Source organism: Rhagoletis zephyria, unplaced genomic scaffold (genome assembly GCF_001687245.7).
Source record: "Rhagoletis zephyria isolate East Lansing unplaced genomic scaffold, Rhagoletis_zephyria_1.1 Rzeph_scaffold_03242, whole genome shotgun sequence".
Taxonomy (NCBI): Eukaryota; Metazoa; Arthropoda; class Insecta; order Diptera; family Tephritidae; genus Rhagoletis; species Rhagoletis zephyria.
Window position 1 is genome coordinate 17919 of NW_016160325.1, and position 26444 is coordinate 44362.

General features: G+C 41.6%; 1 protein-coding gene across 1 annotated transcript in view; it reads right to left on the reverse strand.

Moving 5' to 3' along the window:
* Nucleotides 1–1314: 1314 nt before the first annotated feature.
* Nucleotides 1315–26444, reverse strand: part of LOC108368662 (E3 ubiquitin-protein ligase listerin-like) — a 26454-nt gene continuing 1324 nt past the window's right edge. Inside the window, exons 2-4 of the mRNA XM_017623550.1 lie at nt 9838–10602; nt 1998–2199; nt 1315–1676 (exon numbers count right to left, since the gene is read on the reverse strand). Of these exons, the coding sequence (XP_017479039.1) occupies nt 1315–1676; nt 1998–2199; nt 9838–10602 (1329 nt within the window). The remainder of the gene's footprint in view (nt 1677–1997; nt 2200–9837; nt 10603–26444) is intronic.

Consider the following 26444-nt stretch of genomic DNA (forward strand, 5'->3'; position numbering starts at 1 on the left):
TAAGACCATGTCTTTTTCTATTGTAAAATTATTAGGAAAATTGCTGTCAGATGAATAGGTGGACCATACTGATCCAAACTGGTTGGCAATCACAGTAGGGTCTGAGGAAGTGGTGTTGTTGGTTTTTATGGCGACGATGGGGTTGTGTGGGCTTCGGTGGCAGAGCGTATTTATTTTGTTCCATATTTCAGGGACGGATGAGGAGGGGGATATGGATTCTGTGAACTTTTCGAAGCTAGCTCTTTTTTGGGTTTTCATTTCTTTTCTGAACTTTGCGTTCAGCTTTTTGAAGTTTATAAGGTTTTCGGAAGTTTGGTTGTTTTTGAACTTGTACCAGGCTTTCATCTTTTCTGTCCTGAGGATAGAAAGGTCTTTATTCCACCATGGAACATGGGTTCTAGGAGAATTAGACGCTTGTGGAATATGAAGGTTGGCGGCGGAGCGGATTGCTTTGGATATGTTTGCAGCCTCTACGTTTGGAGATCTCGATTTTGCCCTTTGTTCAAGCTCAATGTCGACATGATTGGAATATTTTGGCCAGTCGGCGAAGTCCAATAGGAATTTTGGAGGAACCTTTGTTCGTTGAGGGGTGTTAGGATTATGTGTAAACTTCAAAATTATGGGAAAGTGGTCACTATGGTGGAGGTCATCGAGAATTTGCCATGTTATTAAAGGAAATAAGGAAGGTGAGCATAGGGAGATGTCAACGTGGGAGAAGGTGGAATGGGTGGAAAAATGAGTCGGCCTACCATCATACAAGACGCATAGGTCAGACAGTCTTAAAGCATTTTCAATAGTGAGTCCGCGGTGGTTGGTGGTGCTTGATCCCCATAAATGGCTCCATCCATTGAAGTCGCCAAGTACTATTAGCGGAGTGTTTATTGCGCAGAAAATATCTGTAAGATCCCTACTACTAAATTGCTGACTAGGTGGTAGATATAGGGACGCTACCGTGAATTTGATGTTTAATCAACTTCTATTATAACAACCTGAAGAGGAGAGTTGATGTTAATCCTTTTATGTGGAATGTGGTTTTTTATCATCATACCAACACCCTGCTTGGATGTTGTGTTAGTTGGTGTGCTTGTAAAGTAGTTAGTGTAATTGTTTGGAAAAGTTGGTGTAGAGTTGAAGCTACAGTGTGTTTCTTGTATTGAGATTATACTTGGGTTGTGTTGCTTGATCAGAATTTGTAATTCTGAGAAGTTATTGTAATAACCTTTCATATTCCATTGTAGAATATTCAGGTTCATGATGAAAAAATAAAGATTCTCCACGTTTGAAAGGTGACTTTACAAGGAGAGAATATAAATATTAATGCTGAAGGTCGTCTGCAGAGAGATTTGTAGGATTGTCGAGATTTTCGACGCTTTTTATAAAATAATCATTGTTTTTTAGGAGGGTTTGGGTAAAAAGAGATATTGGTGACATTGTTGTTTGGTTGGTTTGACTAGTTGAGCTAGGTAGCGCAACTGGATTTGGATTTTTTGATGCCAGGCTAAAGTTGGCGTTGTTTGAGGTTGTTGGTTGTTGTTGTTTAAGTGGTTGTTCTTTAGGTGGTTGTTCTTTTTGTTGGTTTTGAGGTACTACTAATGTGGTTGCTTCTGTTATGATGGATGACTCTAGATTATTGGAATTTTGGTTTTGTGGTGATGTTGTGGCGGTATCTTTCGATACTGCATTTGAAGAAGGGTTAGTTTCATTTTCCCTGACTATGTCTGAATAAGGGCCGCGAAGTGGGGGGAGGCGTACAGTGCTTTTGTATTTTCGTCGGGCTTCGCCCACACTGCATTTTTCTAAGGTTTGGATTTTCAGAATTTCTTTAGCCTCTTTAAACTTACTGCAGTTCTTGTCAGAGGAAGGATGTTCTTCCTCACAGTTAGCTCATTGGATTCTAGTGCAATCTTCTGGGTCGTGTGGAGGAAGGCTGCAGATGAAGCACATCGGGTTGCGTTCACAACGTTTGATGGTATGCCCCAATTTTTGGCATATTTTACATCTCATTGGGCTGGGGATGTAGGGTTGCACCTTAACCTTATACCAAGCAACGTCGACTGTCTCAGGGAGACGGTATAGATCGAAAGTAAGGACCATTTGGCCAGTAATTGTTCGTTCGCCTTTTATTATCTTAGAAAATTTGTAGACGCCTGTGACGTGTTGGTCTTTCATTTCATTGATTATTTCCTCTTCGTCCACGTGCTTTAAGCAAGGGGCATAAATAACACCTTTTACGGAGTTTAAGGTATCATGAAGTTTGACGTTTACTAGACATAGGTTAAAAAAGGTTTTTATTTTCAAGAATTTCTCTGCGACTTGCGGGTTGCGCGTTAGCACAAGAAGATTGCCGTCGCGGAGTTGGGATATGGAGTAGACTTCAGTTGAAACGGCTTCAATGCATTTTTTGATAGCAAATGGACTGAGTTTAGAAAGTGACACGTTGTTGTCTGGTGAAGAAATTAATATAAATTTAGGATTAGGTGTGTAAGAGTAGTTTTTGGAAAAATGTCGGTATTTGAGTTAGGTTTTCTTTTCTTTTTGGTTGGGATGTCTAGAAAATCTGCTAAAGCAGAGAATCTATTTGGCGACCTATCCGGGGGCCCCGGGGCCATGATAACAGAACTAAAATGTAAGTAGTTTGGTATCTATCACGTGGTTTGGCACAATATTAATTAGTCGAAGAAAAACAAATATGAGCACAAAGTAGATTACGCGATTAACGGAATGTTAACACACAAGTAAGCACAACCAATCACTGCGAGAGAAAAGACGTCTGTTCGCTTTGAATGATAGTCGGTGACTGGCGAGAAAAGGTAAAAAACGAAATTATGGCAATTTTTTTTTATAAAAATGTATGTTTTTCTTTAAAAAAAAAATACGTAATTAACTATATTAACAGATATGTTTATCAGAAAGAGCACAAAAATGCCGTTAATTTGATATATGACTTGTAGCAAAAAATTCTTGTGGACATCATATTTGACTAAATATATATAAAAATATAGTTTTATATGAAAAAGGAAAAGCGCCGCAGGCGAAAATTTGGAATAAGAAATCACGCTATAGAAAATCTTACTCTCTTTAGTTTTTACAAAAATTGAATTAAAATTAAAAAAGTACTAAAGAAATATATACAAACCATTTTTTTAATCACTTTATTTGTTATAAGATTGAGTTGTAGAACTAAATGGATAATTAATCAAGCTACGCTATCCACAGTATTTTTGCGTAGAATTTCTTTATGCGTAGGCGGCCTTCGGCCGCGCTTAGGGATTATAACCCCCACTATGTAGAATTCTTCATTCTGTGTTGCCAAATAAAAAGGACTTAACACTTTTTGGAGAGAACACCTTTCTGTGTAGGCGGCCTTCGGCCGCGCTTACGGATTATAACCCTCACATCGTAGAATTCTCCTTTCTGTGCTGCCAAAGAAAAGGGGCAGAACACCTTTTGCAGAGAACACCTTTTTGCGTAGGCGGCCTTCGGCCGCGCTTAGGAATTATAACCCTCACTACGTAGAATTCTTCTTTCTGTGTTGCCAAATAAAAGGGGCTGAACACCTTTTGCAGAGAACATATAACATTAATACAGTTGTTTTATTGCACTGCTGGCAGTTGTACTTAAACCTAACTATATAAAATTATACGCCAAATTAAAGGTATTTTTTATGGACTTTCCGATAAACATATTTGTTAATATAGTTAATTACGTATTTTTTACGAAAAACATACATTTTGTAAAGAAAATTGCCATAGTTTCGTTTTTTTACTTTTTCTCAAAATATTTATTTATTTATTTAATATTTTATAAATGCATTTATAAAATATTGTGGGGTGCAGGTGGACAACTAGGTCATGGTGCACCGGCGATGAATAACCCTTTGTCTATCAGATGCATTGAACGATGTTGTTGTGGGCCGATAGACGATTGTGATGCTTTCGCTTGTGCTGCAGTCCAGAGCTTTAGATGGATGGAGAGTTCTGGATATTGGGCAATGAAAAAGGATGTGTTCAATGTCCAATTTGACCAAACAAGAGGTACAATTGAGTGTGTCCATTCTGGTGTAGTGGTGTTTAGTGGAAAATAGCGTTGTTCCAAGTCTGACTCTAGCAAGTGTAACACATTCCTCACGGTAAAAGTTGGGATTATAGTTCGATCTTGATAGTGCTGTGTTGTGAACCCTTAAAAAGTTGCGAGCGAAGTTCCACTCAGCTGACTTTGTTACAGATTGTTTAGCGGACTAACATGAAATGATTGCTGTATCTATACATCGACGCTCGTAGATTAGAGGAAGGCGTGCAGCTTCTTTCGCTGCGATGTCAGCCAATTCGTTTCCCAGTATACCAGCATGCCCTGATACCTAGAGAATTTTTAGCGGCTTGGTGAGATTAGTATTGCCGAAAATGAAGTTAAATACGTTACCACTTTTCATAGTCAGCGCTTTAATGACGCTGAGGCTATCCGAGCAAATCAATGTTTTATGGTTGGTTTTCAAAATATGTTTGCATTATATAGATAGATATACATATTGAATGAAAGGTCCTTCAATTACCTTTCCAACTGTGTCCATAAAATCGGTTCAATAGTTTTCAAAATATATGCTTTTGAAAATCTTGGAAATTCCACGTTTAGCCCCCCCTAACGCCGCCCCTGTCAATTTGCACCAAACAAAAGTTTACCATTAAACTCAGCAGAAAGGGGTGCACCACGTCCACGTTTTCTTTTTTCTCTAGCTCAAGAGTCGGTATTCTTTAGGTATGCCCACTGTAGTAAGCAAAACTGAGGGCTCCAGTAATCTACAAAAATTCTGAGTATACAAACTGCGTTTAAGTATACTTTCTGCGTTCTTGACTAATTTCAGCTTTAACTTGTTGAAAATTAAAGGCGTCCGTCCACTTACATGTGCAAATACCAAAGTGATTTTTATTCACAACACGCGTACAGTTCAGTGTATCTTAACTTAGGGCGGGACCACACTTTAAAACTTTTACATAGAGTGTTCAGTAACCGTATAAATTTTATTTTTACATGGGTAGGGGCATTTACTTCGAAGGACTTGGGCTAAACCTCAGTTTTCGCTTACCGGACCATTGTAGCGTCTTTCAAGCAGAGCTAAACGCCATAATGGAGGCGGCTCGTTGGCTCATAACCTCCGCCTCTCCAGGACGGCCTATTGTCATCTATTCATCCAGACTGCTATCAAATCTCTCAAATCTAACAGAACAACGTCCATAGTAACCATAGAATGCAGGAAGACTCAACCTGCTGGTATCAAAATGCTCCTTGATTGTTGTATGGTTCCCTCGACATAGGGACATTCCTGGCAACTGCCTAGCCGACGAGCTGGCAAGGAAGGGGAAGGAAATATTTGAAGTCAATTCTGCTCAGAATGCGGGCATACCTGTAACCTGCAAAAACACCACCATTGCGGCTGAACTCATCGAGGAGGTAAATACCTGGTGGGCTGTGGAAACCACCTGCCATACTACCAGGCAAATTTGGCCAAAAATTGATATAAGGCGATCCATAGCTCTTACTAGGCTGGACCGCTCCTATCTCAGATTAGTAGTCAGGGTAATCACCGGACACTGCCTGATGGGCACACACGGAAAAAAGTTATGATATCCAACCAACGATTTTTGCCGCAGTTGCAGAGACGGGGAAGAGGTGGGAACATCGAACACTATCTCTGCCATTGTCCCTCCCTGGCCACTTTCTAGATTGTTTGGCCGACTTGGACTCGGCGAACGTCCTCGACTTTTTGTGCTTATAAAATGCACTCGGTACTAAGGGAGCGAAAGAAACAAATGACTTTGACCAGTGGTATCACAACGGGCTTTTCCAGCCCACGTGTGATAAGCGGTCTGCGCGGACAGCCACTCTAACCTAACCTAACCTAACCTAACCTACCTAACACCACATAAAAGTAAAGCATCATTTTTGAAAATCGAACGAACGATACAGATTTGATGACATGAACAATCGCGGCGTTAAATATTTAACGTCACACGAGACGAAAANACATCATTTTTGAAAATAGAACGATCGTAAAATGATCGTCCCGTGAGACGAAAAAAATAAAAGTCCCAGATAANCGGCGTTAAATATTTAACGTCACACGAGACGAAAAAATAGAAGTTCCATTTAATTATTATGAGAACACGTAAATAATTTCCATCGTAAAATGATCGTCCCGTGAGACGAAAAAAATAAAAGTCCCAGATAATTATTAGAAGATGAAAAAGTTTTTAGTCTAACGATTTTAGTCTCAGGAGACCAAAACCGCTTTCCATTGTTCAGTAATAATTATACAGCAATATTTAATTTTATTATTTCTTATAATCGTCAGGCTGACTACACACGGGGCAACCGTTGAAGCAACGTGTTGAGGCAACCTGGTTTTCTTCTTCAATATACACGAGGCAACCATAGAGNCTTTCTAGATTGTTTGGCCGACTTGGACTCGGCGAACGTCCTCGACTTTTTGTGCTTATAAAATGCACTCGGTACTAAGGGAGCGAAAGAAACAAATGACTTTGACNGACTCGGCGAACGTCCTCGACTTTTTGTGCTATATAAAATGCACTCGGTACTAAGGGAGCGAAAGAAACAAATGACTTTGACCAGTGGTATCACAACGGGCTTTTCCAGCCCACGTGTGATAAGCGGTCTGCGCGGACAGCCACTCTAACCTAACCTAACCTAACCTAACCTACCTAACACCACATAAAAGTAAAACATCATTTTTGAAAATAGAACGATCGTAAAATGATCGTCCCGTGAGACGAAAAAAATAAAAGTCCCAGATAATTATTAGAAGATGAAAAAGTTTTTAGTCTAACGATTTTAGTCTCAGGAGACCAAAACCGCTTTCCATTGTTCAGTAATAATTATACAGCAATATTTAATTTTATTATTTCTTATAATCGTCAGGCTGACTACACACGGGGCAACCGTTGAAGCAACGTGTTGAGGCAACCTGGTTTTCTTCTTCAATATACACGAGGCAACCATAGAGGCAACAATTGCGGCAACCTCAGTAGTGTGTGCTCTGTTATGAAATGAAGATACGGAAGAAAATTTGGTTTTCTATCAAAACACCGTTTCAGCTCAACTGTTTTCAATGAGTTAAGCCAATAAACTCAATACACAACGATAAACAGGAGGCAACCGACACGGCAATCAACACAAATTATTTTGATACGTGTTGACGCAACTTGTTTTTCTTCAATACAAATGAGGCAACCATTGCGGCAACCTCAGTAGTGTGTGCTCTGTTATGAAATGAAGATACGGAAGAAAATTTGGTTTTCTACCAAAACAACTTTTCAGCCCAATTGTTTTCAATGAACTAAGCCAATAAACTCACTACACAACGACACACACGAGGCAACCGACCAAGGCGAATACATATAAGGTGGTATCGATTGAGAAAATACAACAATTATTTGTATTTTGTTTTTGCTTTTAGCGGGCCATTGTCAAATTTCAGCTATTCTTCCCCGAATGAAAATGGGCGACAGAAAATGCAAACACTCTCACGTTTTCACTCACTCACTAACGAAATACAAAATTTTGACAATCAAACGCTACTCACAGCTGATGAAACAACACCACCTTATATAAATTCGCCTTGCAACCGACGCTAAAATCAACACAATATATCAAAATATTTTGATTTTCGGGCGACACACAGTGTTCCGACTATATGGAGGCAGACGGAAACAATAGTTAACCTGCTCCGATTTCGCTGAAACTTGGCATGTACTCTAACTTAACTTAGGAATACGGAATTATGAAATTTGGTAGCTCTTGTGGGCGGAAGAAAAAATTTCCTCCGATTTCGATGAAATTTATTTTGTACTCTCTATTTTATTAGAGAAATCTAAATATAAAATATGGGGAAGATCGGATGACTATAACGTCTACAGCTGGCGAAATATATGGGCCCAGGCAAATGTTATGGAATTTCGGTTAATTTTTGGTTCCTGCTTTCCACTCTCAGGAAACAAAGTTTATACTTAAAAATTGCATAGGCGTATATATTCTCCTTTCCATCAATGTTTGGTGAGATTTTTCCATTGTTCGAAAAATTTATTAGCGAAATTACGCAAAAAGATGTTGAAAATCCAAAATTAAGAAAAATAAAATGACATATATTTGCAAAGTCGCACGAAAAGATCTAATTATATATTCGAAAACTACATACAATTGTCTTAATCATACGTCTAATTTCAAGACATAATTTCAGATACATTTCAAAGTAAATTCTTTAAGAAGAAAAATTCCAAATAAATCATAAATACTTTCACCTGAATATTCCACGACACTTAAAATATTGATTACAGTTAGAAAAGAAACATTTTCTTTAATGGGTTCAGCGCCAAAGGTAACTAAACTTATGTCGATATTTTTTTTTGTGAAATGTAGCGTTAGTGGAGAAGAGGGGTGAGTAAATGAAGTGAATTTTTATATTTATGACTTTTACTTTTGCCTCTCTAAGCCCAACTGGTTTACTTTAGTAACTGTCGCCATTACTTTTTTCCACCTGCCTCCATATAGTCGAAACACTGTGCGACGGTTGCGGCAACACGAATTTCTATGAGCACAATGTTATGGGCTGTTTTTGCTTACTTGTAAAAGCACATTTAGCGCACTTAGCTCTAAATGCTACTCTAAATGTACATTTATCCATACAAAATCCGTCACCTAAATGTAACTAAATGCAACTCCGTTTTAGCATTAAGAATCTAAATGCTAAAGGCAACCCTGTGATCTTCCAAAATGTCCACGATTCGAACATGGTTTAATTAGAAAAAGTGGCAACATTGCTTCTTCGCGTATACAGTGGCTAGCTGCGTTTCAGTGATCGCCGATTGAGATTACATTTATTATTTTACATTATTTGGATAAAGAAAATTTACGCAAATTGAACATCGATGTGATGCTGATAGAAATCTGGATGAATTTCTGATCATCTCTGTTTGTTTTGTTTCCTAATTAAGTGAGGAAATTTTAATTGACAGCAACGACAAATGAATATATACACAAACAAATGTTCGGTTATGGTTAAAACAATTCAAGTTTTTGTATTGAATTTTTGGTTTAAAATTTATTTTTTTCCTTTCCTGTAGGTTTTTTGCACATTATCTTCTGCGTGAGAATTGATCGTAGTAGATACGGATCTGAATAAGCGAATGGAACAAGGCTGTTTGTTAAAAGCATACGATTTCGAACTCGCGTAAATGTACATTTGCTAAATGCGATAGCATGAACGCTCTTCGAAAACATATGTTCGAAAGTGCTAAATGTTGCATTTTAAATGCAGCAAAAACGCTGCATTACATACGAGACAACGGTCGAAGCATGGTCTCTGGTTGAAATGTCTTTGAAAATAAGAGAAAATTTCCCGATAAGTTATTTCGCCACGTTCCAAGTGTACCTTAAATAATGTGCTTGTACCGAACGTGCGTTCAAATTTAAGAAGCTGAAGAGTGATTACAAGTCTACCTAGTTTTACATCCCTTTTTCGAACCACTTGTTCGCTTCTTCCTTTTATTCTATAAAATTATTCTTTAAACTCTCATTCTCATAACAATGTAACGACACACCCAGTTGCTCTCTGCTCGATTGGCGCAATCTTGTTCTCTACCATTCTTGCGTCATAACCGTCTTATTTTCATAGAGTAGATTTTAAAGCGTTGAAAAATGTTTGGTTGTTGTTGTAAATCACCTAAACACTTGTAAAAGCTTTAAAGTTTTCCATTATGACACTATCGTTGAGAAACATTGTGAACCCCCGGATACTCGTATAAAAATATTTAATAGTATGTATATTACTAACCTTAACATGTTAGAGCCACGTTTTCCATAGTTCCAAAAGTTTTCATGCTCGAGTATTATACGCAATATTATATGGGATTTAGAAGAAAGCTCCGTGATCTTAGTATGTTTAGTGAAAAAGGCAAGCATCTCAAGACTCCCATAAATCAAGTTGTGATAAAGACTGCTATCTTCTGTGCTTTGCTTATCAAATTTTTTTGGCGGCCACGAAAGAATGTCCTGTATATGATCCAGAATCTCAAGCTGGCAGTGCAAGCAAACTTCTTGAATACGATTGGATTTAGCATTAAAAATGTCATAAAAACTTGAACGGGCAATTTTGGCAGCAGGAGCATAATTATCAAACTGAGAAAATAGCCAAACTGGTACCAACTGTTTCAAGTAAGGCGCCATCATACGTTTACATTTCAATGCTAACACTTTCTGTACCTCCTGTGTTAGCTCCCGTACGTTATGAGCCGGATTGTGGGCAAGATCGAGGTAGATTTTAGACCACAATGATAAGATTTGTCCCACCTCTTCAAGACTAGCGTAATTTATATCGTCTATCAATTCTTCCAATGCCTTTTTTTTGGTAATTGGATCCTTTTTATTTAGTTTCCTCATCGCGATATGAAGGTTTGTGTTAGGTGTGCATTCATTTATATGGTATTCACTAGATGTCATTCTTTTATTCGATACATTCTTGTTTTTTAATTGTGTGGGAAAGCAAATTGAGGTCTGACTACCCAGTAACTCCGCACTACGACTACTACTGGATGGCTGCAATAATAAATAATTTTTGTAAGATCCGTAAAAATATGCATGTACTACGAACATTGTACATTACATTCTACTCTTGGCAGTTACTCCTAAAAAGTTTGATAAAAATTGTTAACAATGTGTAATCTAGGCTGACTTCCAAAACGTCAATTGCTTTGCATACGTACAAAGTATAATATTCCATAGCGCCGAGCTACAAAATATTGACTATGGATACTTTTCCAAAACGCATAAGAAAAGTTATCAGTGCATCAGAAACAATGTTGGTGCTTCGTTTGTTATTGGTTACCATTGGTGTTTTAAAAATGTAAATTTCAGAAAAATTTTTCATTGCTATTTTGAATATTTAAAATATGCAATGTATATGGTTGCAATGTGTCGCAACTCTGCATATACAAACAGTTTGAATACCGCAGTATAACAGTTTCCAAACCCTTGTCAAATTTGGTTTGGAGATAAACGACGAACGAAAAATGACACTGAAGATGGCACAACGCCGAAACCGGTTTATCTCCAAACCAAATTTGACAAGGGATGACGGAAATTCGTTCCATAATACATCATACACCCACCCTGTCGGAAACAACAACAACCAAAAAGAAGTTTCCAAACATTGCATTAATACGTTTTGGAAGTCAGCCCTACTGAGCGATGCACAGTAGTTCAGAGCAGAGACTGCGTTGAACGCCAACTATTGCATACTCAATCAATACTGCTGCTTTGTATGACTGAGCAGCGCGTTGATTTGTTTTGTGTAAATTACTTTATTTTAGGTACATAGCACGTTAAAACTTTCGTGAAGATTTGAGCACACGAAGTTAGGGTACCATTGATGGAATTGAAGAGCTTCATATTCGTACTCTGCCCTAGATTAGCATTTAAGTTGCATTGCAAAATATATCACATAGATCTCTGCATAAAAATTTATATCACACTGAATAAAGAAAAATATACATATTTAAATTATAAAATAATTAAGGGCGGTATTATCACTTGTGAAGCGAATGAATTTGGCGAAGCGGACGGTTTGGCGAAGCGAATGGATTGGCGGACGCAACTTAAATATGCATTAAGAGTGTTATATTTTACCAGCTTGTGGAAGTTCTTTGCATCGCGAACATGTTTAATGCCTTCTCTGTCCTTTATTTCGCTTCGCCAAACCGTTCGCTTCGCTAAAATCATTCGCTTCGCAAGTGATAATACCACCCTAAATTGTATTGCAAAAAAATCCAAATTAACGCTTTTGTTTTGGTTTTCTAGCTCAATAATAATGCTCTCAGTGAAGCATTTTCTGTTCACGAAAATCTTGGATGATGTGTTCCAAAATTAGCTCCGAGCAACTTAAAATTTTAGTTGAAGTGAATTAACTTCTTACTGCTCTTGTTAAAAAAAAAAAACAAAAAGAAAAGTCTAATTTCGGCGAAGCCGAACATTTAATACCCGGAACACGTATTAAATATAGTTTTTTCACCTTTTCAAAAACTACCGTTACATGGCAAACAGGGAGGGTTTTACTTCTATTTTACACATCTTCGCTAGTATGTCAGTTAGACTTCATGAGATGATCTTACATACAGTGTTTTTTTAATATTTGTAATCTTTTTCGTAATAAATTTTGTTCGTTAATTTTTAATAGAAATATAGTTAATTTTTTGTTTTTGTTTTTGGCCTTTGAATTTTAAATGATGAACCATTTTTAACAAGCTTGAGGCCCAGCAACCAGTCGACCAGGCACAATCAAGAGTTCCTGAAGATGACCTCAGATTGAGGCCGAAATATCGACATTTAAAATATCAATAGAACGAAGATTTGCGTTTCATTTAATTGCTGGGCCTCGAGCTTGTTAAAATGGTTCATAATTTGGAATATAGTTCATTCTGCATCAAATGGCATGTAAATTAATGATTCCAAATTCTTACAAAATTTAGGAAAATTCGACAAATTTTCACCAAAATTTTAAACTTTTAAGCAAAGTTTTTTGAGTATGCAGTTTTGTAGCTCACTCAATTTCAGTATGATAAAGTACGAGTTTTAAGTGGCTGTAAACTACCGTTGATTTTTGAGATTTTTTTTGCTGATGATGTTGTTCATTTTCCCCCTATAATGGATGCATTGTAGAAATTAGACGTGCCTTATTTGTATACACTTGCTATTTTATTGTAAAACGGAAAACTTTTACACGTCGGTATAACAAAAGTCTAACAGCCCTATTCGTGTGTTATCACAGTCAGTTGTCACAGTTCAATTGTCATTATCGTGTCATCAACTGTTGTCATAGGTATGCACAGTCAATAATGACAAGCGAAAACTTAGTTTTATTTGCCAATTGCGGCGAAAGTTTCTCTATGGTAAAACAGCTGTTTCCACTGCAACAGACGGTATTTATTTTAAATAAAATACACCACAGCAATGGATTACGAAACGCCGGAAAAGTAAGTAATTTTATAATAGGAAATTTTATTTCATTTTATTATGAATTCGTCTAGTAACAGACGTGGAAAATATCAATGCACCACACAAGAGCAACTGCAGTTTTGTGGTGTGGTCTATTGTGTTATGTTGTTGTGCTGTTGTGTTTGTGAGGGACTGCTCAGGTGGACTAGGGTTAGCCGCGGAGGCTGCTCTGTTAGCGGTTGTGGTGTAATCTATTGTGTTACGTTGATGTACTGTGGTGTTCGGATGGGACTGCTCAGGTGGACTAGGGTTAGCCGTGGAGGCTGCTCTGTTAGAGCAACAGGGGGTCACAAAAGACGTGGTCCACTGCCGATGTGTCCGTAGTCCAGAGCAGACTCTAAGGTGACTCCACCCCTCGCAAGCATTGCACTTGACAGAGACGCTCTGATCTGGAAACTTGCAGTACATCTCGACGCCTATTAGCGAATAACTCAGTGAGAGGGCAGGACCAGGATGAATGTATTTGCAGAAAAATTTATCAAAGCAAAAATGTTTTGGGTAGGCGTCGGGGCCAATGATAACCATCAGTTACCACCTCTGCATGGTTGTAAGTCATGCAGAGTCCGTACGGCTTGTAGCGCTGTGGCTTTGCCGCTTAAACTCTATAAGTTTTTGGGGGTGTGCGTCAAGCGGGAGTGTTGAGCACCGGTTATTTATTTAAGTTAGAAAATTGGGTAGGCGCTGTGGCCAATGGTAGCTCTTGTACCACCACTGTATGCCGACAGCAATACAGAGCCCCGTGAGACAACTACGGAGGAGTTGTGAAGCATCAAGCGAGTTTGTTGAGCATGATTTGGAGTGCCAGCAATTAACTACTTTAGTAAGTTTTGTTCTGCGGCAGTTGAGAAGTGCATTAAAAAATGCATACCCAATGAAGAACGAACGAATTATTTTTAAGCACAAGTGCGTTTATTCGCTGCACTTGGTTTTTGGCGGGAGTGCAATATACAAGTGCGTGTGTGTGTTCGCTGTTTATGCGGGACATGCATAAGTCGCTTAAACATCCTGGCCCCCCTAGACGACTTGTCGTCTAGCAGATGTAAAATAAGCCGCGAGTATCCGGCTCGAAGGACCAAGCATAACTCAGTGAGAGGGCAGGACCAGGATGAATGTATTTGCATAAAAATTTATTAAAGCAAAAATGTTTTGGGTAGGCGTCGGGGCCGATGATAACCATCAGTTACCACCTCTGCATGGTTGTAAGTCATGCAGTCCCTACGGCTTGTAGCGCTGTGGCTTTGCCGCTTAAACTCTATAAGAGTTTTTGGGGTGTGCGTCAAGCGGGAGTGTTGAGCACCGGTTATTTATTTAAGTTAGAAAATTGGGTAGGCGCTGTGGCCAATGGTAGCTCTTGTACCACCACTGTATGCCGACAGCAATACAGAGCCCCGTGAGACAACTACGGAGGAGTTGTGAAGCATCAAGCGAGTTTGTTGAGCATGATTTGGAGTGCCAGCAATTAACTACTTTAGTAAGTTTTGTTCTGCGGCAGTTGAGAAGTGCATTAAAAAATGCATACCCAATGAAGAACGAACGAATTATTTTTAAGCACAAGTGCGTGTGTTTATTCGCTGCACTTGGTTTTGGGCGGGAGTTTAATATACAAGTGCGTGTGTGTGTTCGCTGTTCTTTGTTTATGCGGGACATGCATAAGTCACTTAAACAATTAGTAATCCTGCAAACGTCGTAGTCGATGCTTTAAATCTGGTGTACCTTTTTAGTTGACTTACTTTTCCCAAGGCGAGTTGAAATGCACACTTTGTCGACGTGTCCGTACTTGTTACAGTGGGAGCACCACAGGTTCGACTTGTTGACGCGGCACTCTTTTGTTATGTGGTTAGACCTCCCACAGCGGATGCACAGGCATTCCATACCCAGTTCTTTCTAATTAATCTTGAAGGGCTTTGATGATAGGTTGGGCGTTTCCCTTTCTTGAACTTCGAAATTTTGTTGATATCTGGAGTACCGCCCTCACTGATATTTGCCACTCGCGTGTTCAGCTCTTTAGCGTTCAACCTAGCGAATTCAAGAGAAAGAGCTTTTGCGGCTATTCCATCAAAAGTTGCTGTACTTGCCTGTAGTAGCTGCTATTGTTGTTGTTGTAGCGGCTACAACAACCCCGCCTAGATCGGTTGATATCTCAGTCGTTGTCGTCGAGTTCCTCTAACGGCAGCCCTAAGAAGCGTGCAGCCTCTTCGTGGTCGCTCCACAGGAACAACGCCGTTAGGGTTGTCGGGTTTTCCGGGCATGCGAAGAGATGTTTCGAGTCATGAGGGGTCTCTCCGCATGCCGGACACTCATTTGGCACATCCGCGTTCAGTCTGCTCAGGTATGGGTTTAACCTGCTGCAGTAGCCAGAGCGAGGTTGGGCTATTGTGGTTCTTGTCCGTCTCGTCAATGTCCGGTGGTTGTGTGCATTCTCAGGTCTAGAGTCTACATAACTTGAGACTGACTCCCTGTGAATGCCGTTCAGGGCCAGTCGGTATGATGACGGGTCCAGAGGCTGCTTAATGAACCTCTGGACTTCGTCCGTCAGTTCGTATAGATGTCTCCTGACGTGCCTAGGCGAGGGCTCCTCTGCAAGCAGCTGTCTGTTTGGGTGACCACATCTGTGGCTCCCAATCATAAACTGCTTGCAGAGCATTAAGTTATGCTCCTTGACTGTGAGCATTTTTGCCTCGTCATGAAGGTGGTGTTCTAGCGACATCAGGAGGCATCCAGTCGCTGTCCTGAGTGCGGTGTTCTGTGTTGTCTGTAGCTTCATCCTGCGTCCTACTAGTCCCCAGCGACCACACTGGTGCTGCGTAGTTTAAAACCGGCCGGCCTATTGCCTTGTATGTTGCCAGCAACGTTTCTTTGTCTTTGCCCCAAGTACTGCCGGATAGCGACTTNAATAGCGGTTGCGGGCGCAGAGAAGGAGAGCCGGCTGTCGAATGTTACTCCGAGTATTTTGGGGTTATTCACCGTCGGTATTGTTACGCCATCCACGTGAATACCCAGTTGCAGTCTGACCTCCTTCGTCCAGGTGTTGAAAAGGGTTGCTGAGGATTTCGCAGGGGATAGGGCAAGGCTCCTTGCAGTGAAGAATCGAGAAAGTTCGGCGAGATAACCGTTTACTTTCGAGCACAAGTCATCGATTTCATTCCCAGACGCCATCATCGAACAATCGTCAGCATACGAGACAATATTAACACCCTCTGGTGGTTGAGGTAGCTTTGAGATGTAATAATTAAACAGTAGCGAGGACAGGACAACACCCTGTGGTACCCCCTGTTTAATTTTACGTGGCTTGCTAGTTTTGTCTCTGAAAATTACTGACGAGTGTCGACCACTCATTTAATTCGCCGACCACCGTTTGAGTCCCTGTGGGAGTGAGGAGTCCTCTATATCTTCTAGTAGCGTTGAATGACTGACAGTGTCGAACGCCTTGGACAGGTCCAACGCTACTAGAATAGTTCTCTCACAGGGGCGGTTTCGGTTTAGGCCACGAGTTATTTGAGTGTTTATGGCTTTAAGTGCTGTTGTTATGCTATGCACTTTACGGAACCCATGCTGATGCTTCGCTGGGGCCAGGTGGTTCGCAATATACGGGGGCAGCAGGGCCTCGAGTGTCTTCGCTACCGGGGAAAGGAGAGTTATCGGGCGATAAGACTCTCTTTTGTTGGCTGGTTTCCCCGGATTGAGCAGTGGGACCCATCTCCCCATTTTCCAGATGTCTGGAATGACGAGAGTGGCCATAGACCGGTTGAGGACCTCCGTTAGGTATGCTACTCCCGCAGGACCCAAATTTTTCAGCATCAACATCCATATTCCCTCGGGTCCAATGGCTTTGGAGGCTTTCGCCTTCCCGATGGCTACCCTTACCTCACCGCTGGTGAAAACAAGAGGCGCACTGGGTTTTCGTATTTTGTGCAACCTTATGGTCACTCGACGTTTGGCTAAAATAGCTCGTGCATCGCTCCGGGTCCGACGAAGCGTGGTCACCAAAGTCTATCTCGATTTTGTCGTCGTGCTTCGTCGGATTGTACAGAGACCTCACGGTTGACCAAAGCTTACTCACACCAGAGGTGAAGTTACAGGTCTTCAGATGCTCTTCCCACTTCTTCCGCTTATATGCGTTCACTAGGTACCGAATCTCCGCGTTGAGATCCCTGATACGGGGATCTCCAGGATCGGCCTGACGAAGGCTGTCACGCTCATCGGGTAGAACAGCCGTTTCGTCAGGGAAACTTGGACGTGGGTTCGTAATACATCCTGCCGGTACGAAGCGAGCTGCAGCAGCGGTGACAGACCTGCGGAACTTACGTTCACCAAGGTGGTCGTCGGTTGGTGTGGGGAGAGCAGCGAAGGGGTTTTTAGTAAATTCCGCGAAGCCTTTCCAATTAGCTTTAGAAAAGTTGATATAGGTCCGGTGTTCCGTCGGTTGGTTTATCGATCGAGATGACTATGGGCAGATGGTCTGATGCCAAAGTCAGCCTAGGTCGCCATGATATGCTGTTTATCAGATCAGCGCTGACTATTGTTATTACTGGCGAGCTGCAGCAGCTGCCCATAATCCAGGTGGGTGCGTTGTCGTTCATTGTGCAGAATGTCGAATCGTCTATCTGCTCAGCCAAGTCAGTTCCCCTACGATCGTTTGACAGGCTTCAGTGCGGAAGATCGGGGTGCGCATTAAAGTCACCTACTACCATACGGTTTTCACCTCTGAGGACCGCACCTGTCAGGGTGATATCCTGCCGGGCAGCAGGTGACAGGGGGTATGTACACGTTAAATATTTCCATCTCAACATCGCCTGACCGGATAGCAAAGCCTTGACATTCTAGGGTNCATCTCAACTTCGCCTGACCGGATAGCAAAGCCTTGACATTCTAGGGTGGTATCCCTGCGGTCGAGGTCTGCTTCGATGAGACGATCCCGCACGGTGTGGTGCGTGATGAACGCTAAGCCACCACCATTATCTCGCTCGCGATCTCGACGGTGCACGTTGTACCCGCCACAATTCAACAATGTTGAATTGCTGTGCAACTTCGTCTCTTGGACCGCAGTAATCAATATACCATGCCTTCCCATTAAGGCGGTTATCTCCTCGATCTTGCTCTGAAGCCCGTTACAGTTAAATTGAAGGACCTTCATGTGGTTCGGGAGACGTGTGGTGATGCGGGGTGTGAGATGTGTGTGGCCGTGACGTTATTGGCTGTGTGCGCTGCTGAGGTTTGCCGCCCTGTGGTGGTAGTGGGTGGCGTCGCAGTTGAGGTTTGCGACCATGCAGCACAACACGGGCCCTCGAAGTTCCTCGTCCAATCTCGCGTGGTGCGCAGACCTGAACATGCCCTAAAGTGGCACCAGCCAAGGCAGGTGTTGCACTTGACTGATGTCACATTACGGAATATNCGACCATGCAGCACAACACGGGCCCTCGAAGTTCCTCGTCCAATCTCGCGTGGTGCGCAGACCTGAACATGCCCTAAAGTGGCACCAGCCAAGGCAGGTATTGCACTTGACTGCTGTCACATTACGGAATATCCTGGTCTGACATTTAGTGCAGATTGTAGGAGGAACCAAGAGTTGTTGGCGGCGGCGTGTGGGTGGTGGTGNGCGTGATGAACGCTAAGCCACCACCATTATCTCGCTCGCGATCTCGACGGTGCACGTTGTACCCGCCACAATTCAACAATGTTGAATTGCTGTGCAACTTCGTCTCTTGGACCGCAGTAATCAATATACCATGCCTTCCCATTAAGGCGGTTATCTCCTCGATCTTGCTCTGAAGCCCGTTACAGTTAAATTGAAGGACCTTCATGTGGTTCGGGAGACGTGTGGTGATGCGGGGTGTGAGATGTGTGTGGCCGTGACGTTATTGGCTGTGTGCGCTGCTGAGGTTTGCCGCCCTGTGGTGGTAGTGGGTGGCGTCGCAGTTGAGGTTTGCGACCATGCAGCACAACACGGGCCCTCGAAGTTCCTCGTCCAATCTCGCGTGGTGCGCAGACCTGAACATGCCCTAAAGTGGCACCAGCCAAGGCAGGTATTGCACTTGACTGCTGTCACATTACGGAATATCCTGGTCTGACATTTAGTGCAGATTGTAGGAGGAACCAAGAGTTGTTGGCGGCGGCGTGTGGGTGGTGGTGGGGTTGTGAGTTCTGTGGTCTGTCGTAGTTGTGGTGTGGTCTATTGTGTTGTTATGTTGTTGTGCTGTGGTGTTTGTGTGGGGATGCTCAGGTGGAGTGGGGTTAGCCGTGGAGGCTGCTGTTTGAGCAGCAGGGGGCCACATACGATCTGGTCCACTGCCGATATGTTCGTAATCCTGAGCAGACTCTGAGGTGACTCCACCCCTCGCAAGCATTGCATACATTACGGTACGTAGAACCGCCTGACGTGGGAGTGTATTCGTCTAAGTATTCAGTAAGTTTGTCTAATATTTCGCCTCTTTGTTACACACCAAATAGGGCATGGCTTGGAGTTGTTACAATTGATCTATTTACTGAGTTATTTATAGCGAGTTCAATTTTTGCTAGTTGCTTTACCCAGTTGGCATGTTGTATCGGATCACTGAGTTTAGCTAGCATTCCTACTAGGCTTCGGTTAACTCTTTCTACTTGCCCATTCGCTTAGGGCGAATGTACTGCTACCTTAACATGAGTAATGTTTTTGTCTACTAAATAATCTTCAAACTGTGTCGATGTAAGCAACTACCTCTGTCTGTTATGCAACTATGTGGTCGGCTGTAATATTCAAGGTATTTATTAAGTACGGCAGTAACTTCCTCAGTGCTTGTTGTTAATTCTTTGTATAACTTCACATACTTCGTTTGGTCTATTATGGGCTGAATATATAATGCATTTTATGCAATTTGCTTAAAGTGGCTTATTTTATTTTTCATGTCCGGGAACCAAAAGTTGTCTTTAATTGTTTGGTAAGATTTTTCGACACCTTATGTCCTAGCTATTCATGAATAGTTCTAATAATCTCTTTTGCTAGTTCTTTGGGAACGTATAGCTGCCGGACATCTTAGTCTTTGTTGAGTACGACGCCGTTTTCCACCATAAAATTTTCCATATTCTCATTTTCTAACTTGTTTTTCAAACTCACTATGTTTTGATCTCTGAACTGCATTATTTGTAATTGAAAATCTATATTTTCACTGTCTATTACCGCGAGTAAGTTTTCGTGGTCTAGTTCAACTCTACTAAGTGCATCTACATGTGGCATTTTTGTGCCTGCTCGGTGTGATGTCGTGTAGTTGTAATTCTCCAAATCTAGCGCCCATCTTACTATTCGGCTGTTTACTAATTTTTGCTAAGCGTTAGGGTAAGAGAATTACAATAAGTTATTACTTTAAATTTAATCCCCTCTAAATATAATCGGCGTAGTGCATAGATTACTGCTAAAGTTTCTAATTCGAAGCTGTGGTATCTGCTTTCTGCTTCGGAAGTTCTTTTGGAAAAGTGGCTACCATGACCATCATTTTATTTCTGTAATGGAATCGCCCCAAACCCATGAATGCTTGCGTCACTGTGTAACTCTGTTTCTTTGTTATACAGGGTGTCCCAGAACTCAACGTCAAGCCGAAACGGGGTGACAGGATTGATTGTAACCATCATGAGAAAAAGCAGAAAAAAAATCTATCCCTTGCAGTTTGAAAATTATGGGCATTTAAGAAAAACCTAGAAATTTGGTCAAACTGTAAACATTTTTCAGTTATTGTGGTTAATTTGTATTATTTTTGTTCATTTAAACTTTGGAACCTTAACCCTAAATAACATTTCTAGAACCTAAGTCAAAAATAATGACACAATTGCCCCAAGTTTTCTACCATTAAGACTATTTGTTATGCTATGAATTTAAAATTTTTATAATTTGTCGACTTTGAAAGGCCCTCCTTTAAAAAAAAATGTACTTAAGTGCCTTGGCAAGTGCCATTAAAAGTCCGCGCATTTAATCAGGATTGTAAAATGGTACAATACTTGTTAGTTTCATACTAAAAAAAAACGAGTAAAAAAATCAAAACTTCAAGTAACCCGATTTTTGCTAACCCATTTTACTCAGTTCAAATGTTTCTTATTCGCACAAGCTCTTGGTAGGTTCTGAATTTTACGGCAAAATGATGAGAGAGATGGATAGTGGAAATGTTTGCCATGAGCGAACGAACAAAAGAAAGTAAAATTAATAAAATAATGAAAAATCTTTACCTAGTTTAGTTTAGGTTTATTGGAATAAAAGTCAGGTAGGGAAATAACATTTTTTATTACAATAAATGTGCAAATTGTTTACCATCAGCCTCAATACACGCCCTACATCTTCTTAAAAAAGATCTACTTATTAGCCGGGCATATCCTCGAGAGTGGATGCCCTTTATAAAATACGAGGTGCTGTGCTTTTGGGTATTCCCGTTCTTTCTTCAATTCCACGAACGGAAATACTTGTATCATCTGCGACCTCTTGCAACACTTCTTCCTTGTAACGAAAGCGAGCTCTACCTCCAGCCCGTATTTGGTTCGGGAACTGCCCGCCCTCTGTGAGTGAACGGTGCACATTAACAAACACGCGGTGATCCGGATAGCGCTCTAAATTTGGATATCTTTCCCGATAAAGTCTAGCGGCCGCACTTGCGTTGCATCTGCATTCTCCATAAATGAGGTGCATGTTCGCATATTCTTGTGAAGTGTAGCGCGTAGGCATGGTAGATAACAAGGATGCCAACACAAAAGTCCAATTCCAAAAGAGAGAAGCCAAAGTTGCCGGTATGTAATCAACAAGTCCAATTCACAAAAATCCAAGACCAAACAGCCAAAGTTGTCAGTACTAAATCAACACAAGCGAATACGGAAAGGTGCGCTGTAGACGAATGAGCGAAACGTACTAACTGCAGTGTTGCCGTTACAGCGTCAGACTGGTAGCGTAGCCATTTGCTTGGTATGGCGACTGTATCTGTTTCATTCGCACGCGTTTAAATGACGCATCTCCGTCTCACTGCGTGGCGTCACTATCAGTCTCGCTCGATCATGGCAAACATGTTCACTATCCATCTCTCTCATCATTTTGCCGTAAAATTAATAACCTACCAAGAGCTTGTGCGAATAAAAAACATTTGAACTGAGTAAATGGGTTAGCAAAAATCGGGTTACTTGAGGTTTTTATTTTTTTACTCGTTTTTTTAGTATGAAACTAACAAGTATTGTTCCATTTTACAATCCTGATTATATGCCCGAACTTTTAATAGCACTTGCCAAGGCACTTTAGTACATTTTATTTAAAGGAGGCCCTTTCAAAGTCGACAAATTATAAGACTTTTAAATTCATAGTTTAACAATTTGTTAAATTTATTAATTCTAGAAAACTTGGGGCAATTGTGTTATTATTTTTGACCTAGGTTCTAGAAATGTTATTTAGGGTTAAGGTTCCAAAGTTTAAATGAACAAAAATAATAAAAATTAACCACAACCACTGAAAAATGGTACCAGTTTGACCAAATTTCTAGGTTTTTCTTAGATGTCCATAATTTTCAAACTGCTTGGGATAGATTCTTTTCCTGATTTTTCTCATGATGGTTACAATCAATCCTGTCACCCCATTTCGGCTTGACGTTGAGTTCTGGGACACTCTGTATATTGCTAGTACTGGGCTCGATACTAATTTGTTTTTTAGTTTTTCAAAAGTTTCCCTACATTCGTTGTCGAATTCGAACTTTGTGTTTTTCTTCAGCAAGTTATAAAGCGGACGGCCCAGTACTGAAAAAGATTCTACGAATTTTCTTAAATATGAGCACAACGCTATGAACGATTGCGACTCTCGCTGACTTTTGGGGACCGTAAAATTTGTTATAGCTTTTATGTGGTGTTCGGAAGGTATTATGCCGGTTTCCGATACATTGTATCCGAGGTGTACAATTCCGTTGTATACGAATTTACATTTCCTAAGATTTATTTGGAGGCCGTGTGTCGCTGGTTTCTCTAGTACTCTGAAGTAAATTAAGGTAATCAGTCATACTTTTACTCCCAATTATAATATCGTCCATATGAACTATTATTTCGTTTCTTCCTATAAATTTCTTCAAAATTTTTGCGATGAATCTTTGGAAAATAGTTGGCCCATTCTTAAGTCCAAAAGGCATTCTTAAGAACTCGTACTGGCCATTAGGTATTACGAACGAGGTATATTTAATAGATTCTTCGGCCATTTTAATTTGATAAAACCCTGATTTGATGTCTGTAAACATTTTGTTCTCACCAAGGTATTCCAAGCAATCTTTTATCAACGGAAGTAGGTAGTTGTCTCTTACAATTGTTGTTGTTGTTGTTGTAGCAGCATACAAATTCCCCAAAGACTTTTTGGGGAGTGTTGCTGGAGTGACAGTCCTTGGCCAGATATAAATCTGGGTCGTTCCGGTTACGTAGACCCGACTGTCGTGGGAACGTCTCTTACAATTGATTTATTTAGGTTCCTATAGCTACACATTCTTCTCCTGATTTTTTTCTTCGTAACTAACCCCGTTTAGGTCGGCTAAGTATCTCAGAAGTTGTTCGCCCATAGGGCTACATTTGCTACGTATTCTTCTGCTCAGGGCTGGCATCGAGTCAAACCCAGGGCCTACACCTGCTGTGTATGCCAGAGACGACTACACCACAACTCCACCTCAGTGCAATGCTTGCGGCGGGTGGAGACACCTCAGAGTCTGCTCAGGACTACGGACCCATCGGCAGTGGACCACATCACTTGTGGCCCCATGCTGCTCAAACAAAGGAGCCTTCACGGCTAATCCCAGTCCATCTGAGCAGCTCAACACAAACACCACAGCACGACAACACAACAACACANTGGAAAATAGTTGGCCCATTCTTAAGTCCAAAAGGCATTCTTAAGAACTCGTACTGGCCATTAGGTATTACGAACGAGGTATATTTAATAGATTCTTCGGCCATTTTAATTTGATAAAACCCTGATTTGATGTCTGTAAACATTTTGTTCTCACCAAGGTATTCCAAGCAATCTTTTATCAACGGAAGTAGGTAGTTGTCTCTTACAATTGTTGTTGTTGTTGTTGTAGCAGCATACAAATTCCCCAAAGACTTTTTGGGGAGTGTTGCTGGAGTGACAGTCCTTGGCCAGATATAAATCTGGGTCGTTCCGGTTACGTAGACCCGACTGTCGTGGGAACGTCTATTACAATTGATTTATTTAGGTTCCTATAGCTACACATTCTTCTCCTGATTTTTTTCTTCGTAACTAACCCCGTTTAGGTCGGCTAAGTATCTCAGAAGTTGTTCGCCCATAGGGCTACATTTGCTACGTATTCTTCTGCTCAGGGCTGGCATCGAGTCAAACCCAGGGCCTACACCTGCTGTGTATGCCAGAGACGACTACACCACAACTCCACCTCAGTGCAATGCTTGCGGCGGGTGGAGACACCTCAGAGTCTGCTCAGGACTACGGACCCATCGGCAGTGGACCACATCACTTGTGGCCCCATGCTGCTCAAACAAAGGAGCCTTCACGGCTAATCCCAGTCCATCTGAGCAGCTCAACACAAACACCACAGCACGACAACACAACAACACAACAATACAATAGACCACACCACAACCACGACAGACCACACAACAGACACAACCGAACAACCACCCATACGCCGCCGCTAACAACTCCTGGTTCCTCCTACAATCTGCACGGTATGTCAGACCAGGATATTCCGTAACGTGACATCAGTCAAAGGCAACACCTGCCTTGGCTGGTGCCACTTTAGGGCATGTTTAGGTCTGCGCTCCACGCGAGCTTGGACGAGGAACTACGAGGAACCCGTTGCGCCGCTCGATCGCAAACCCCAATTGCAACGCCACCCACTACCACCACAGGGCGGCAACCTTCACAGCAGCGCACAAAGCCAATGGCGGCACGGCACACACATCTCTTACACCCCGCATAATCACCCTCATTGCGCGAGTCGTGTCGAATGCAAGTCGTTTTTCGAGAGTCGAATCGTATCGAAAATTTCACGTCATTGCCTAAAATTTCCACTCGACTAGTGTATTAAAACGGAAAAACTTGACAGCACTGTACAATTTTCGACAATTTTCGTCGTTTATTTATTTCAGCACGACAGTAGACAATGCCAATGTTGTCGAGTCGTACAATTTAGCCTAATTTGCGACTTACACAATGAGGCTGAACAACACGTCTCCCGAACCACATGAAGCTCCTGCAATTTAAATGTAACGGACTTCAGAGCAAGATCGAGGAGATAACCGTTTTCATGGGAAGGCATGGTATATTGATAGCTGCGGTGCAAGAGACGATGTTGCACAGCAACGCAACATTGTTGAATTGTGCCGGATACAACGTGCACCGTCGAGATCGCGAGCGAGATAATGGTGCTGGCTTAGCGTTCGTCACGCACCACACCGTGCAGTATAGTCTTATTCAGACATGGGCACTTTTGCCCGTATGGGCTTTTTTGCCCGTATGGGCAAGCGAGCCCATTTCGCGGGCTTGATCAGGGGAAAATCATAAGCACACGGGAAGGGGGCAACAAATCTTACTAATACACGTATAGCAATGAGAGCCACTGCACACGCATTCTGGAGTAAAAAGGCTCACTCTCCCAAACGTACGCCACATACATTTCTCGTAATTTGAATAGCTCAACTTTTTAATCTTTAGTATTTACACTTTTAATTTTGTTTAATATTCATGGGTGGGCTTTCCAAAACGGAACCAATCGAAATTTCAGCGAAAGTATAAGGAATTTCGTCATGAAACTTGGTGAGGATGTTGGGGGAGGCCTCTTCAACATGAATTGTTCACTTTCACAATATAATTGCTAATAGTATTTTAGCAATTTGTTGTTAAATAATGTCCACTATCACCCCCTAATTTTTTTAAAATATGCCACTTATCAATTATATTTTGGGGTGGGCTTTCCAAAACCGAACCAATCGAAATTTCAGCGAAAGTATAAGGAATTTCGTTGTTGTTGTAATTGCTACAATACTATTAGCAATTATATTGTGAGAGTGAACAATTCATGTTGAGGAGGCCTCCCCCAACATCCTCACCAAGTTTCATGACGACATCGACGAGACGGAGCTTCATCTGCCTCGGGAGACGCGCACTACACTTGCACAACTTCGCTCCGGCTACTGCAGCAGGTTAAACTCCTACTTGAGTAGGCTGAATGAGGATGTGCCTAACGAATGTCCGGCATGCGGAGAGACCCCACATGACTCGAAACATCTCTTCGCATGCCCGGCAAACCCGACATCCCTAACGACCTTGTCCTTATGGGCAAACCCCGCAGAAGCTGCACGCTTCCTAGGGTTGCCGTTAGTGGAACTTGACGACAACGACTGAGATACCAACCGATCTGGGCGGGGTTGTTGTAGCCGCTACAACG